Raw genomic sequence first — 16,133 nt, 5'->3', positions numbered from 1 at the left:
ATGAGTGGAAGAAAGACAAATGAAGGAAACAGTCACTCAAGGAAGTGGGCAAAAAGGTCTATGTCTCCAGCTGACCTTAAAGAAAGAACAGAAGCTTGAGCTCCCCCAGGACCTCCTGAGTAAATATCAACCATTTAGATCAGGTCACCAGACTGAGTCAATCCCCAGACAGAATATTTCCTGTTCCTGAATAAAGGTGAAATTAGAATTAGAAAAGAATTAGAATTCCTTTTAGATTGGATTAAAATTAATGTTGTTCCTTCAATTAAAGTGTATATTTTAGAAAATGAATCTGTATAAAATGTGCTTGTTAAAATGCACTGTGTTCAGGATGCACCACATATTTCCTTCCTGCACTACTCATCAATGATATAAAGGAAATGACTCCACCTAGACTAATAATGGAGGTGAAGAGATCAAGGCGTCCGAAATCGCATAATCTCATAGGTATTTATTTTGAATAAGTAATTATTTCTCAACTGCTAAAAAAAAGTTTGTTCTTTATAGTATGAATGTGTGTAGTATCATGTTGCCCTTATCACGTGAGCCCTACATTCACAAATCCTCCCGTGAGATAGTAAAGTGTCCATCATACGCACACTTCAGAATCTCATCAGAAGTAGTAGGTCAAGATGGTTATTTTTTGTGTACTCTTTTATGTTTTCTGTGAATTCAGACATACTTTGGTCACATACTGTTTCCATACTTTAAGAATGCGATTTTGGATGCAGCCCAATAGTCTTTTTTATGTTGTGATTATCAAGCAAATATTAGTCTAGATTCCATTAACAATCCTTAAGTCTTATTTGATTTAAATATTGTTTTCTCATGGAAATAGAATTTTTATTAACTGAACAGAGCTGACTCTGAAGTCATGTTAAAACAAGTTCACTAGAGAGCAAGATTTTAATGACTCCCAAATGACTTATACAGGATACATTATTTGCACAGTTTTACTCAGCACAGGGATGGTGGCCAACTTTTCTTTCCGTAGTTCATTGACATGGAATGAAAATAAGCCACATGTGCACTGTTAGACCATGAAATGTCCACAAATGTTTTTAAATCTTTTTTTTTTTTAAAGAAAAACTAGGCCATCATCCTAGCAGGACACATGCTAGAACTGTTTTTCTCTTTCTTTCTTTTTTTCTGGTTCTGTAGAGCTGATAGCAAAGCTGTGAACTGCCTACACAATCATAGCAGGAAGGGCCGTGCCCAGGTTTTGTAGTTGGTTGGAGGGACTCTGGCATAAGAGACAGCCTGTCCCCATGACAACCATGATGAAATTTATGAATTACTGGCAGCAGCCTGAACAATTGTGTTCTGTGCTCAGTCTGGCTCATCGCCCTGCTCCATCCCCTGAAGTGTCTCGCTGCCGGAATTTACCAGGGAGTCATGGGGCAGCTTCTGTAAGGACATGATAGATGATAAGCCTGGCTTCTCTCAACCAGCTCTGATTAGCACAATAATGCAGGCCAATCTAAGGGGATTTCTACATGCCCAAATCTGATTTTGTGACACATGACACAACGCTGTGGTTTTAACGGAATAGATATAGCAAATACTTAGGCTACTGGTTATGAAAAATAAGTTTGCATTATACACACAAAAATTTGGGGTCATGACATGAAAAAATTATTTCCTCAAACTTCTGACTGAAAACAACTTACAAGTTTCAGAGCTTAAATCTTCATTATAAACAAAGCATGAAATCAAAATGGAATTTTTTTTTTTTTTTATGGAATAATGCTTTTTTTTAGGGGAAAAAAAAAAAAAATTGGACATGTCTTGATTTTGTCCATTGGGAATTTATTTGATTTTTTTTTTGTTATGATTGTGTTTGTTATTGTTTCTTATTGTAGCGCCTTGAGTGTAAGAAAGGCGCAATACAAATAAAATGTATTATTATTATTATTATTATTATTATTATTTTGTCTCATGTGAGTAACAGGTTGTTCCCGCCAGGAAACATCATCAGAGAAGAGAAGAGATTTTGATTTTGAGGGCACTTTTTTTCTTTTTTTTTTTTAAATAGTGATGTGCACGGATAAATCATTTATAATAAGTAGTGCAATGTTCGATTAAAAAATGTGAATTTTCAATTTTTTTTAAAAGCATCCTAGGCTTTATTTTAAAGAAAATTCAAATATATTGAGTAAAAGTTGAAGGCCTAGGATCCATCATAAGAAAAGCAAACAATCCCATTATTTAGAGTAATATGAATCAGAAGTGTTTCAGAAAATCGCTGATATAAGAATGATTTCAAAAAGTTCATGTGACACTGAAGACTGTGATGACTAAGCTTTCACAGCCAAAACAGGAATAAATAATAATAAAAAAAAAACACTGAAACTTCACAATATTACAGTTTCACAGTATTTCTGCTCATGTAAATCAGCCTTGGTGAGCATAAGAGACTTCTTTTAAAAACATGTCCCTGATCTGTATTGTGTGTTTGTGATTTATGAGGACACAAATTTGGCACAAACTGGTATTACGACATAAACATGAAATATGAGGACATTTCATGAGTCATATTTAAAATAGCTTTTCAAACATACTAAACAATGTTTTATTAAAAATGCAGAATGTTTTGTGTGATAGGTTTAGGGGTAGTGTAGGGGGAAAGAATGTACAGTTTGTACAATATAAAAACCATTACGCCAACAAAATGTCCTCACTTTGATAACAAAACAAACCTGTGCGTGTGTGTACTTGTTTCGACATTTGTTTTGACCAAATGTCCTCACTTATATTGTGAAATACTTTCACAATTCTCTAGTGAGAACACTGACTGGTCCTCACTAGTTTTAAATCAGCCAAAAGAGGTTTTTATTTAAATCTAGTGATGTGCACATGTTTCTGTGATGGGCAGGTTTAGGAGTAGGGGTTGGGTTAGGGGATATAAAATATTATTGGCCTGATATAAAATCAGTGGAAGTCTATGCAATGTCTTCACTAAGATAGCAAATCAAACCTCTGTGTGTGTGTGTGTGTGTGTGTGTGTGTGTGTGTGTGTGTGTGTGTTTGAGGGCAATAGTCAACATCCTTGTCCTTGTGGTGACATTTTGGTCCCAGTGAGGAAAACAGCTTCTAATTCATAAGTTATGTTTTTTAATAATGTAAAAATACAGAAAGTTTTCTGTTTAGGATTAGGGGATAGAATATACAGTCTATGGAATGTCCCCATAAAACATGAAAACCCAATGTGTGTGTGTGTTTTTACTTGCATCTAGTGTTTTGGTGAGTGTTAATGTGCAATATGTGTGTGGTTCTCTTATCTTGAAAAGGGAAGAAGAGTTATCTTGCTGCTTGCACACCCACTTACTCATACTGACTCAGTGCAGTTCTGTTTTTAAGATTTGAAAGCAATGCTTTGAGGTCTCATTTTACCCCTGGGTGTGCCACAGGGTTAACATCTCTCCCTGATAACACCTGTCTGAAATCGGAGTTTATCGCTCACTCTGTTTTTTACCCTAAGATTGTTCCCATACTTGTCATCGGTTAACCCCTGAACTGGTTCATTTCAAGATTGGCACAATTTTAAAGGCTTTTAAGTTTAATGAAACTTGAATTAAGCATTTCCAATCCTGGAACTGTCATGACTAGAACAGTAATCAGTAAAGTATTTGTCTTTATGTATTGGCCAGGATGTATCTCATTTAGACTAATAGATCTTCACTGATGGATCATGTCTCTGATGACAACAGACAGCTTGTTTGCAGATTACACAGGCAAAAAGTTCAACAGACCACAGATACTGTTATGTGAACATCTGCAGTTATATACAGCAGGGACATAAAGGAAACATCCATGCAAATCAATCCCAAACTATGTTTGTGGATCTCTTTCCCATCTTCAATCATCCTATGAGAAAAGAAGTGAATGTAGGGTGGAAAACACAATAAACAAGCCAATTACCTGGTATAAAAAGACATTTTTATTTACAGAACGTTTTAAATGTTTTTCAGTCGGTTTGATTACCATGTGGTTTTCATTGCATTTCAAACTCCTCCCTCATTAATCTTCCAAGAGTCATTTAAACAACATAAAAGAAAGCAACCCTTCAGACAGTCATGTCTTAGTCTGAATAGAAACAGATGCACTGGGATAGTAATCAAGGCTATCCCTTACTTCTGAACTCTGTCTCTGGAACTGTACCATCAGATTTTTATGAATTTGCTATGCAGCGTCACGCCTTGAGTTTTGTTTGTTTTCACTGTGTGCAAAACAAAACAACACTATTGTCATGTCGTTTTACACTTCTTTACTTGACCTGATGATCTCAACCTTCCAAATGTTGATAAATTGTCATAATGAATGCTTGGATTGAATGTCTCGGCAGTTCAACCACAGGGGTGAAGACTTTCAGTTTGAGGATTACAGGAACTTTTTAGTGGTAGGATTACAGGCCTACCATTATCTTTTTATTTTCTAAAGTTAAAAAGGAGGTAAAAGTTGAAATGAATTTTTGTGGTAATCATCAATGCCACAGTTGCTGTCGATTGAGCCCAACATGTACTGAAGCCGGAACCCACTGCCAAACCTGACATAGATTCTAAAACTAGTTGTGAAAAACAAGCTCACCTTAAACTGACCCCAAAAAGGTATAGTGGAAGTGCAAGCTTCTAAATTTGAACAATCCTGGAAAAGCCCTCTGAAGGGAAGTATCTGCAATACATTAGTTTACTTTTCCTCTATTGCATTGGACTCGTTTATACTCTGTCCTTTTGTAAATGGTCTTAAAAATGAGACATTGTAATAGACTATAGGAAGTAACAATCTCATTCGCTCTTTATGGGAACAACTCCCGTTCCAGACGTTCTCACAGTGTGCCTCATATGCAGTTTGTATGTTGAGGGGTTCAGGCATGCTTTTGACTGTAATTCAGTGTGACTCAGAGAGCTTTAATGCTGCTTTACCACCCAAAGATCCAACCCCCAAATTCCACCAGTCTCTCTCAGAGAGCTCAGCTTGAGTCACCAGGGAACTCTGAGAACTTTATGGCTCAGAGTATCAGCTTCTTTTATTTATTTCCATATGAAACATATCTTTTTTAGGATATATCCAGAAATATTCACTCAATTATAAGAAATGATTTGTAATTTATAGTAATCTCTTACATATAGAAAGTGAAAGCTTTTTTCCACTCTCAACTTTGCTGCAGAACTGTTTACATTTGGTCTGAGGTTTCCACATGGGGTTGATGTTAGTATAAACACATGCTTCATGAGAGAGACACAAAGTGATTGCAAATACTGTTCTAAAAAGCCTTTGTGAACTCCTCAAGCCAAAAAGAGCAGAGAGAGGATGAGTGGCTGCAACCAAAAAAAAAAAAAGAAAGCCCCAAATTACAGGCCTACCGTCTGATGACTTTATGATGAAGAATAGCCTGTGGTGAAAAGAGGGAGCTGTTGATGGCCCCCCCATGAAAACAGAGAATGTGATGTGTTGGTACTTTTGCATACACTGGATAGACTCATGCTGAAGCTGATCAATGACTGCTTATACCTGAATGGACAAATGTGGCATGCTGACGAATTCTTCAATTGAATTTTCACAGCCTAAAATGCCACTTCACATGCATTGTCAATAATAATAATAATAATAAACACACACATACATACATACACATATCTTGCATACAGTTCATTTACATAAACCAACTTCAGATATTCATGGTTAAATGTTAGATAGCAAATAACACATGCTAATATAACTATCAAATAGACTGTCATTATATACTTGCATGTCAGTAAATGTAGTCTTAGGGGGTTAGTTCATCCAAAAATGAAATTTCTGTCATTAAGTATTCACCGTATTCAACAATTTCATCTGTCCCCTGTCATACTGGTATGCTATTTTCGTTGCAGAGCTTCAGTGTGTATGTCTGAACGGCGGCTCAGTATTGGCCGTGTGATGGTGAGGCAGGACCCGGCCAATACTGAGTCCGCATTGGGACTTAAACACTGAAGCTCTGCAACGAAAATAGGGTAGCAGTATGACAGGGGACAGACGAATTTGTTGAATAAAGTTGCTGTTTTTGTTTTGTTTTTGTGCACAAAGGGTATTATATCGCTTTATATTATTAAGGTTGAACCTTAGTAGTCACGTCGTCGACTTTAACGATGTCTTTAGTACCTTTCTGAACCTCGAAAGGTTCAATGTCGTTGCTGTTTATGTGTGGAACAGATACCCTCAGATTTCATCAAAAATATCTTAATTTGTGTTCCGAAGACAAATGAAGGACTTATGGATTTGGGACGACATGACGGTAAGTACTTAATGACAGAAATTAAATTTTTGGGTGAGCTAACCCTTTAAGGTTTTGCAGCCCATCCATAACCTAACCACCTACTCATTACCACAATGGAAACCTACAAAAAAAACATTTATAAGGAAAGGAGAAGTGAAATATGATCATAAAAATACTTTTACTTCCTGTAGGTGTCTGCATGTGAAATATTCTAGTGTCTATGCAAGCATAACGTTTGTTGGTCCAATCAGTCAGTTTCCATACTTACATCTAAATGAAATCCATTTGAATACAAATACTTTAATTTCAACATCTAACATCAGCCACAAACATGGCAGACCAGGATACTGGTTTAATGACATGACAACTAATAATAGTCTTACAAACAATTTAGAATGACCAACAAAATCACAAAATAACTTTAAAAAAACAGACAAAAACAGAATCAACTGGGTACAATGGAAAATTATTTTGAAAATCACACAACTATAACATCAAAGTGACTATGCTAAATATAATGTTCAATAAACCTACATAAAATAAAACCACTATCACTGCAGTTACTGTTGAGAGTAAGCTCAGTAAGATTATCACAATCAACATTGATGGAGGTCTGTTCTTAAATAGTGAATAAAAAGAAAGGGGGAAAAAAAGAAGTCTCTAAAAAATACAACGTAAATTCTAAAAATAAAAAGTTGCTGATACTGGTGAATCATTCATAAGCAGAAGCATAAACTGCTGAAGATGGTCTGTGCTAATGCAATATGCATGTTAAAGACATTGCTGTCAGAGTTTCTGATGCTAACATCCACAGGTTAGGAAACAGTTGTGGAAAAAGAGATGTGTTCACATGGACAACACACCAGCTTTTTCTAACAGTTTACTAAGAGTCTTAAGTATGCATATAGAATGCACTTCCAGAAATACAATTTCTGATGGTGGCAATGTAATGAAATAATGAGATCATGAGTTGCTTGCCTTATATTGCTCTAAGTGCTTTGTCAAGTCCTCAATGCGTAGGTCCTTAAGATGCACAAGGTGCTCCAATCTGTTTACTTTAATCTGTAAAATCTAGAGGAAAGTAGAACATTTAGGCGATATTCAACAGTGGTTGTTGATTTATGATATAATATCTGCAAACCAAATGCTTTGCAATGGCACAAAAGAACAGACAAACAGAAGGTTAATGTCACAGTCATTCTGTGTGTCATTTCCATCCATATAAGCTTTCATGACTATTCAGTGCAGAAGTTGATCAGACTTCCATAAGGTGGACAGTTACTGAATTTCTTTTTCTTTCAATTGAAATGCAAACAGTTGCAGTTATCAAACTTCAAGCAGTTGAATGTGTTGCTGAAACAGTAAAAATTGTTGCAATAATTGTCGGATGACAAATATCACAGTTGCTGAACTAACAGTGACTCATTTCAATCTTGCAAACAGTGACAGGAAACATGTCAGCGTACATGTGACCTGCAGCCCTTGACCACATGCATGGGAGAACAGCACAGGAAGGGCAAATTTCCTTTTGCGACACAAGCATCTCTCATCATCTGGCATTGTATGCTAAAGGTGCTAAATCTAACTTGTTAATTGGATTTTAAGATTTGCAAGTCATAAGACTGAACATTTTTAAAGGATATCTGAAGGTCTCATGCAAGAAATACAGATTTAAAATGAATTTATAGTAATTCTTATGCACGTTAAATTTGTGTTGAAACAGAAGTATTGATAGATTTTTTTGTTATGTATTCTGTATACATCCAAGTGTAGCAGATAAATGAAAAATGTAGGCCAGTGATATAGTTCTATTCATTGGTTGTTGAATGAATTTTGAGGCAGATGAATGGAAGATTGCAAACCAAGCAGACTAATAAGCAGACTAAATTACTGATATAATGTGATATATAATAAAATTTCTCTCTCTCTCTCTCTCTCTCTCTCTCTCTCTCTCTCTCTCTCTCTCTCTCTCTCTATATATATATATATATATATATATATATATATATATATATATACAGTACAGTCCAAAAGTTTGGAACCACTAAGATTTTTAATGTTTTTAAAAGAAGTTTCGTCTGCTCACCAAGGCTACATTTATTTAATTAAAAATACAGTAAAAACAGTAATATTGTGAAATATTATTACAATTTAAAATAACTGTGTACTATTTGAATATATATTGACAAAGTAATTTATTCCTGTGATGCAAAGCTGAATTTTCAGCATCATTACTCCAGTCTTCAGTGTCACATGATCCTTCAGAAATCATTCTAATATGCTGATCTGTTGCTCAAGAAACATTTAATGTGTACAATTGTACAAAATATTTGTGTACAATATTTTTTTTCAGGATTATTTGATGAATAGAAAGTTCAAAAGAACAGTGTTTATCCGAAATCTAATCTTTTGTAACATTATAAATGTCTTTACTGCCACTTTTGATTGATTTAATGCATCCTTGCTGAATAAAAGTATTCATTTCTTTCATTTCTTTTCAAAAAAATAAAAATAAAAATTCTTACTGACCCCAAACTTTTGAATGGTAGTGTATAATGCTACACAAGCTTTGCATTTCAGATAAATGCTGTTCTTTTGAACTTTCTATTCATCAAGGAATCCTGAAAAAAAAAGTACACAACTGTTTTCAACATTGAAAACAATCATAAATGTTTACTGAGCAGCAAATCAGCATATTAGAATGATTTCTGAAGAATTATGTGACACTGAAGACTGGAGTAACGATGCTGAAAATTCAGCTTTGCATCACAGGAATAAATGACTTTGTCAAATATATTTAAGTAGTACACAGTTATTTTAAATTGTAATAATATTTCACAATATTACTGTTTTTACTGTATTTTTAATTAAATAAATGTAGCCTTGGTGAGCTGACAAAACTTCTTTTAAAAACATTAAAAATCTTAGTGGTTCCAAACTTTTGGACTGTACTGTATATATTTCATGTATGTCATTTCATGCTGACTTTAAAGGTGCATAGTGTGGTGCCCAAATCTTTCCCCTGTTTTTGGTCAGCAGACAAACAGGCACCTACACCTCATACCCATGCCTTTGGTTGAGCAAACATGCCTAATCTCTGACAAACAAAGTAATGCTGAAAGTGCCAGAGATCAACAGTGTTTACACTTATCTGGGAAATCACTGCATATTAAGTTAGATTTGTTATTTTAACATGAAAATCTTACCTCAACAGTCTGCTGTAAAGCCAAAATGGCTTGCTCCTTTTCCTCCAAGAGTAAACGGACAGATGGATCCACATTTGTTCCCAAGGCTGCAGCAGCACTACTGAAGATTTACAACAAATCCATTATGAATGTATATTCTTTTCACAGGCCTACTTGAAAGACCTCAGAAACAAAGTCACATCACAGTTTATCATTCAGTACCTGACTTCGTCTGTTATCTTCACAGTGGCTCGATTGGTGGCTGGAGTGGACTCAAAAACCATCAGATGATTCACTGTAGAAATGTGAGAAAACAGAGAAAGGGACAAGGTGATTTTTTTTTAATAAACATTTTCATTTAAACATTTTGGTTTTGAAATGAACAAAGTGCTTTAGCAGAGAGGTAAATATGTCCTGATGTACAAATATAGGCGACAGTCTAAAACTCATGTGCTGGGTCTTGGCATAGAGCAGATTCAGGATCCCTCCAGGCTAAATTCAGGCACTGAGACCTTATCCTCATGATACCCTGCATCAATTTCCTCTAGATGAGTGGTACTCCCCATACTTTAGGATTTTAAAGCTCATGAGAATTGCTTAGCCAGGAAGGCTAAAGTAATTAGACTCCATTTGAACCCATTAAACACAATAAGGTCAAAAAGACACATTGACAGGGCACCAGACTGTAACTACGGAGCAGGAGAGTTTTATTTGGCTTTAAGTTTTGAATCATCAACACCAGCTGTGCTTCACCTTATAAACATCCCATAAGGATAACATAACAAGCTAAAATTGAATAGTAAAAAAAAAAAAAAAAAAAAAAAAAAAACTAAACAAAAAAGAGTAAAAAGCACAGGACTCATGTTTCCTTAACTGAAAAGGTCTGCACTTTGATAATATGATATATCAGAAACAATCTAGCCTCTCTGGACTCATAATAGACTCAATAGTCTACTGTTGGCTTGAGTTTGCTATGGACGAAAAGGGCTTTTAGCCAAGTGTGTTGAGCCTGTTGGAAGTGATAAGGGCTCTCTGGTGAATGGAGCTGATGGACGCAGAACCTTTTCTTTCAAGAAAAGAGGGAGTCTGAGCTGAAACCAGATGTTGTCATGACTAAGACGCCATGATGATGAGGTGTGGGAAATGGAGGGCTGATCTGACCCTTCTCCATGTAATGTTAAGAGTGCAGACAATACAATGCATTTGACCTATTTCTAAACACAGCTGACTGTTTTTATTCCATCCTAATACATATGGAAAGAAACACTGTTTCCATAACTGTTTATCAAGCTAAACTAGAAACTGGAGCACCTGTATATACAGTGGCATGAAAAAGTATGTGAACCACTTGCAGAATCTGTGAAAATGTGAATAATTTTAATAAAGTGAGATCATACAAAATGCATGTTATTTTTTATTTAGTACTGTCCTGAGTAAGATATTTTACATAAAAGATGTTTACATTTAGTTCACAAGACAAAACAATAGCTGAATTTATTAAAATAACCCCATTCAAAAGTGTCATGATCACAGTCTGCTCCTGTCACTCCCCGGACTACACTTCCCACAATTCTCCCTGTCAGTCACATGTTCACTCCACACCAATCACCTGTCGCCACATACAGCCATGCACACACTCCTCACTAATCACCACACCCAGCTGCAGCTTGTTACCTGGACTATAAAAGGACTCTCACTCACACCATCCAATCGCGAAGTCTTGATTACCCTGTGTGTCAATTCCAAGCGTTATCCTGTTTTCCTGTCTTTTGACCCTTGCCTTGTTATCCTCTTCTGTGATTGATATCTGCCTGCCTTTGACCATTGCCTGTATTTTGACCACGATTCTGCCTGTTCCTTGTGATTCCTGTTTGCTCCTCTCTGACCCTGCCTGTACGACCACTCTAACTTCAATAAAGCTTGCAGATGGATCTTACCTTGAGTCCCGCTACATTACAAAAAGTTTGTGAACCATTGAATCTCAGTACTGTGTGTGGTTACCTGATGATTCATGACTGTTTTTATGTTTTGTGATGGTTGTTCATGAGTCTCTTGTTTGTCCTGAGCAGTTAAACTGAGCTCTGTTGTTCAGAAAAATCCTCAGGTCTTGCAGAAATGTCAGTTTTCAAGCATTTTTGCATATTTGAACCCTTTCCAGCAGTGACTGAATGAATTTGAGATCTGTCTTTTCACACTGAGGACAATTGAGGGACTCAAACTAAACTATTAAAAAATGTTCAAACATTCACTGATGCTCCAGAAGGAAACACGATGCATTAAGAACCGAGGGGTGAAACCTTTGAACAGGATGAAGATGTCACAATTTTTCTTATTATATTTAAATATCGTTGTTTTTCATTTAGTACTGCCCTTCGGAAGCAACAGAAGATACTTGCATGTTTCCCGGAAGAAACATCAAGTACAATTTACCTTGATATTTGAATTCAAAAGCTTTCACCCCTCTGCTCTTAATTAATCGTGTTTCCTTCTGGAGCATCAGTGAATGTTTGAACCTTTTTTAATAAATGAGTTTGAGTCCCTCAATTGTCCTCAGTGTGAAAAGGCGGATCTCAAAATCATACAGTCACTGCTGGAAAGGTTCAAATATGCAAAAAATCCTTGAAAACAGAAGAATCTGCAAGTCCTGGAAGATTTTTCTGAAGAACAGAGCTCAGTTTAACTGCTCAGGACAAATAAGAGACTCATGAACAACCATCACAAAACATAAAAACAATCGTAGATCATCAGGTAACCACACACAGTACTGAGAATCAATGGTTCACAAACTTTTGAATGGGGTTATTTTAATAAATTCAGCTATTGTTTTGTCTCGTGAACTAAACGTAAACATCTTTTATGTAAAATATCTTACTCAGGACAGTACTAAATAAAAAAATATCATGCATTTTGTATGATCTCACTTATTTTATTAAAATTATTCACATTTTCACAGATTCTGCAAGTGGTTCACATACTTTTTCATGCCACTGTATATCTAAAAAAAAAAAATTATTTTCTGTCTGTGGATTCTTAGAAATTAAAATATCTAAGACAACAATAACAAAAAAACAATAAAACATATATGACTTAATTTCTGTGAAACAGAACTGAAGATATTGTATTTGTTTTTTTAATGATATTCTTCGTATATCTTCTTTTATGTTTAACAGAAAAAATGGTTTGGAATGACATGAGAGTGAGTAAATGATGACAGAAATGCCATTTTAGAGTGAACTAAGCAGAAAATAGTCTTGACAATTTTTTCAAGAAAACTGCTCTTCTTTGCACATAAAAGGGCATAAACAAACTCCTTAGTACTTGCAACACTTAACTTGCTAAGCTTGCCAGTTTGGTTTACAGTTACTGAGGCAAGGGCTGAGTTTTCTGAGTATTGTGACAATCAGGTAATCTATGAGCACAGACCTCACAAATGCTTAGTTTCCTAAAAAACATAATGCTGGTACATTTTCAAGTGTTTAGATCTTATCTGTTTAGACAAATGTTAAGCGAATTAAGCAGTGGAATTAATCATTCTTACTAGCATCACAATTTATATGCAGCGGAGACAGCAAACAAGATCTACAGTTCACATGTCCTCCCTTCACAGCAAACAGTTGATATGGTTGGGAACACTGGCCACTCACTTCCACTAGCACATTTAGGTGGGTGGTGAATGAGGTCAGGCCATATCACTTCACATTTAGCAATGGGAGTCATGTTCTGTAAAGGTATGGACATGGGTTCAGCCTCCTTCATGCTTACCAAATGTCATGTGCTCTATGTATGAGCATTCCAAAGGCCTAATGACCCAATTTAAATCTGTTCATCATATAAAGTGATCGTATCTTTTCACAATATTTTCCCTGAAGATTAACCAAAGTATTATGGGTTTGGAATAACATGAAGGTGAGTGATGAATTTTCATTTTTGGGTGAAAAATGCCAGTCACTAGGGATGGGCAATACCAAACTTATTTAAAGGTGCCCTAGAGTTCAGTACATGGAAATGACATACAGTGAGTCTCAAACTCCATTGTTTCCTCCTTCTTATATAAGTCTCATTTGTTTAAAAGACCTCCGAAGAACAGGCATTACACAAGGGCAGCCAGTATTAACATCTGGATCTGCACAGCTGAATCATCAGACTAGGTAAGCAAGCAAGAACAACAGCGAAAAATGGCAGATGGAGTGATAATAACTGACATGATCCATGATAACATGATATTTTTAGTGATATTTGTAAACTGTCTTTCTAAATGTTTAGTTAGCATGTTGCTAATGTACTGTTAAATGTGGTTAAAGTTACCATTGTTTCTTATTGTATTCACGGAGACAAGAGCCGTCGCTATTTTCATTTTTAAACACTTGCAGTCTGTATGATTCATAAACACAACTTCATTCTTTATAAATCTCTCCAACAGTGTAGCATTAAACGTTAGCCACGGAGCATAGCCTCAAACTCATTCAGAATCAAATGTAAACATCCAAATAAATACAATACTCACATAATCCGATGTATGCATGCAGTATGCATGACGAACACTTTGTAAATTATATTAGCTGTGTAGACTTTGTTTATGCACTGTTTAAGGCAAGCACGAGCTCCGTGGGTGGGGAGCGTGAGCATTTAAAGGGGCCGCAACCTGAATCGGCGCATTTCTAATTATGCCCAAAAATAGGCAGTTAAAAAAATTTATTTAAAAAAATCTATGGGGTATTTTGAGCTGAAACTTCACAGATACATTCAGGGGACACCTTAGACTTATATTACATCTTGTAAAAAAACGTTCGATGGCACCTTTAAGTTGATATTTTTCGTAACACTTATAACGATACCAATATCGATACCAATACTGATTATTTCTTAAATAGGTATGTGATTTTTCAAAAAATAATGTCCATTTTTAGAAAAACTAAAAGATCATTACACTTAAAGGCAAATCACAACTACATGACACATACTGGCCATTAATAACAAATTTATTACAAAAGCAAAAATGAGTGATTAAAAATGTTGTGATTAATTTATAATAAATTACAAAATAAATATGAATTTTAAAAATAAAATACCAATAAAATAAAACGTGCGCTTTCTTAAAGGTATTTTCTTAAACAAGCCATATTTCTTGCTGCATGTTAAAAGTGTCATGTCATGTGACATGGGCCAGCTAAATATGTCAGGGGTGTTTTGCCACAAACATTTAAAAAAAGTACTGAAAACTTTGAAAGTGATACAAAAACCATATTCATATTTAATATCAATATATTTTTTAAAGGAATCAATACCAAATAAGTACCTTTTGAGAATTGATATATTGAAACTGCAGTATCGATCCTTACCAGTCACTGGGTCTGCCACTAAAGCAGATCACAGCCCAGGGGGTCTTCGCCAGGGCCTCCCCCACCAACTCCTGAGCCATAACCTCCATGTCATATCTCTTCAAAAGACCTTCATTGCCCTACTGTAGCTTATAAAACTTGGGAAGCTAAAGTCCCATTTCTTTGCAACATGTTTTACGGTATCTACCTGTTTTCGGCTGTCCATTTGTTGTGCTGTAATATTCCAAGTCCTATAAAAAAGGGTGAGGCAGGGTTAAATTACCACTCATTCAGCCATTATAAAGAATAATACAAATATAATAAATTCACACAGACTCACCTGTGTGCCATCTAATTGTTTTCCTGCTCTCTTTTCCTCTATCTTCTCTCTCAGAGAGCAAAGGACTGGTTCAATGTAGCCTGCTGTGTTGACCACAATTTTCTTCACCAAGTCCTCAGGTACATGAAAGTTCAGCTTGGAGAACACTTTTCTGAAATGAGAACATGATGCAGTCGTGTGTTGTTCAATTCTATACAAAAATGTTATTAAAACTGCTGCTTCTACATAATTCCCCCACTGCTCGACATATGATGTCCAAGTATGCTGTCTGGCTAGGCAGCTCACTAGGTTTGGAGACCCAGCTAGTGTTAATAGTTCAGCTGGAGGTCCCAGTGTTATTGCTGAGGTGTAATGTCACATTCCTGCAATCCTCTGGGGACTGTCAAGCGACACACGGGGGTCAGATAAGCAGTGTGGTGTTTGCATTACTGTCTGCGTGGAGAACAAATAAATATACTTGCCTGTTCAAGGTGCTCCAGTTACTCAGCTTCTGTTGCGTGGAATGTGCGGGCGTGTAGTTGTGCAGCTCCACCAGTTTAGGGAAGAAATGCTTCACTACTTCTGCAGCCATAACTGCTTATGGAAATCGGTAAAATATAATATTGAACTGAAAAAATGTTATATAGCTATTTAGATGATAGTATTAAATCGTATAATAAGTATATAAATATTACATTACTTTTATCTAGTTATTGTTCAAATGCGATGTCAACTAACATGAATAACGTTAATTAGTTGATGAGCTAACGTTAGTCGTTTTATTTGTTTCTTGAAGGATAACGTTATACCTCCATCGCTAAAATCTCTTGTTATATTCCGTTTGGGTCTGGAGAGCGGTATGTTGTCTATCCACGCGTAGAGGTCTTGCAAAGTTTCTTTGTCTAACTGTTTAGGCCCATCCATCATTTGAAACAAGCTTTTGTGTGATTAAAGCCCAAAACTGTTATCTCAGATGTACATGCATTATTATGGTTGTTTGAATAGTTACTAGGCAACGAAAATACAGGGCGCAGTAGAGGTCATGTCGTTTCACG

General features: G+C 35.8%; 1 protein-coding gene across 1 annotated transcript; it reads right to left on the bottom strand.

The window, feature by feature from the left end:
• Positions 1 to 1,840: 1,840 nt before the first annotated feature.
• On the bottom strand, positions 1,841 to 16,098 carry spef1 (sperm flagellar 1). Its single transcript, XM_067386233.1, has 7 exons — positions 15,888 to 16,098; positions 15,561 to 15,672; positions 15,100 to 15,250; positions 14,968 to 15,010; positions 9,664 to 9,736; positions 9,463 to 9,562; positions 1,841 to 7,327 (listed from the first exon to the last, which is right to left on the bottom strand). The coding sequence occupies exons 1-7, from the start codon at positions 16,003 to 16,005 to the stop codon at positions 7,220 to 7,222; spliced, it is 705 nt and encodes a 234-aa protein (XP_067242334.1). The 5' UTR covers positions 16,006 to 16,098; the 3' UTR covers positions 1,841 to 7,219.
• Between the last annotated feature and the right edge of the window lie 35 nt (positions 16,099 to 16,133).

The sequence above is a fragment of the Chanodichthys erythropterus genome, chromosome 5 (genome assembly GCF_024489055.1).
Source record: "Chanodichthys erythropterus isolate Z2021 chromosome 5, ASM2448905v1, whole genome shotgun sequence".
Taxonomy (NCBI): Eukaryota; Metazoa; Chordata; class Actinopteri; order Cypriniformes; family Xenocyprididae; genus Chanodichthys; species Chanodichthys erythropterus.
This window is presented reverse-complemented; position numbering and strand designations above follow the sequence as displayed.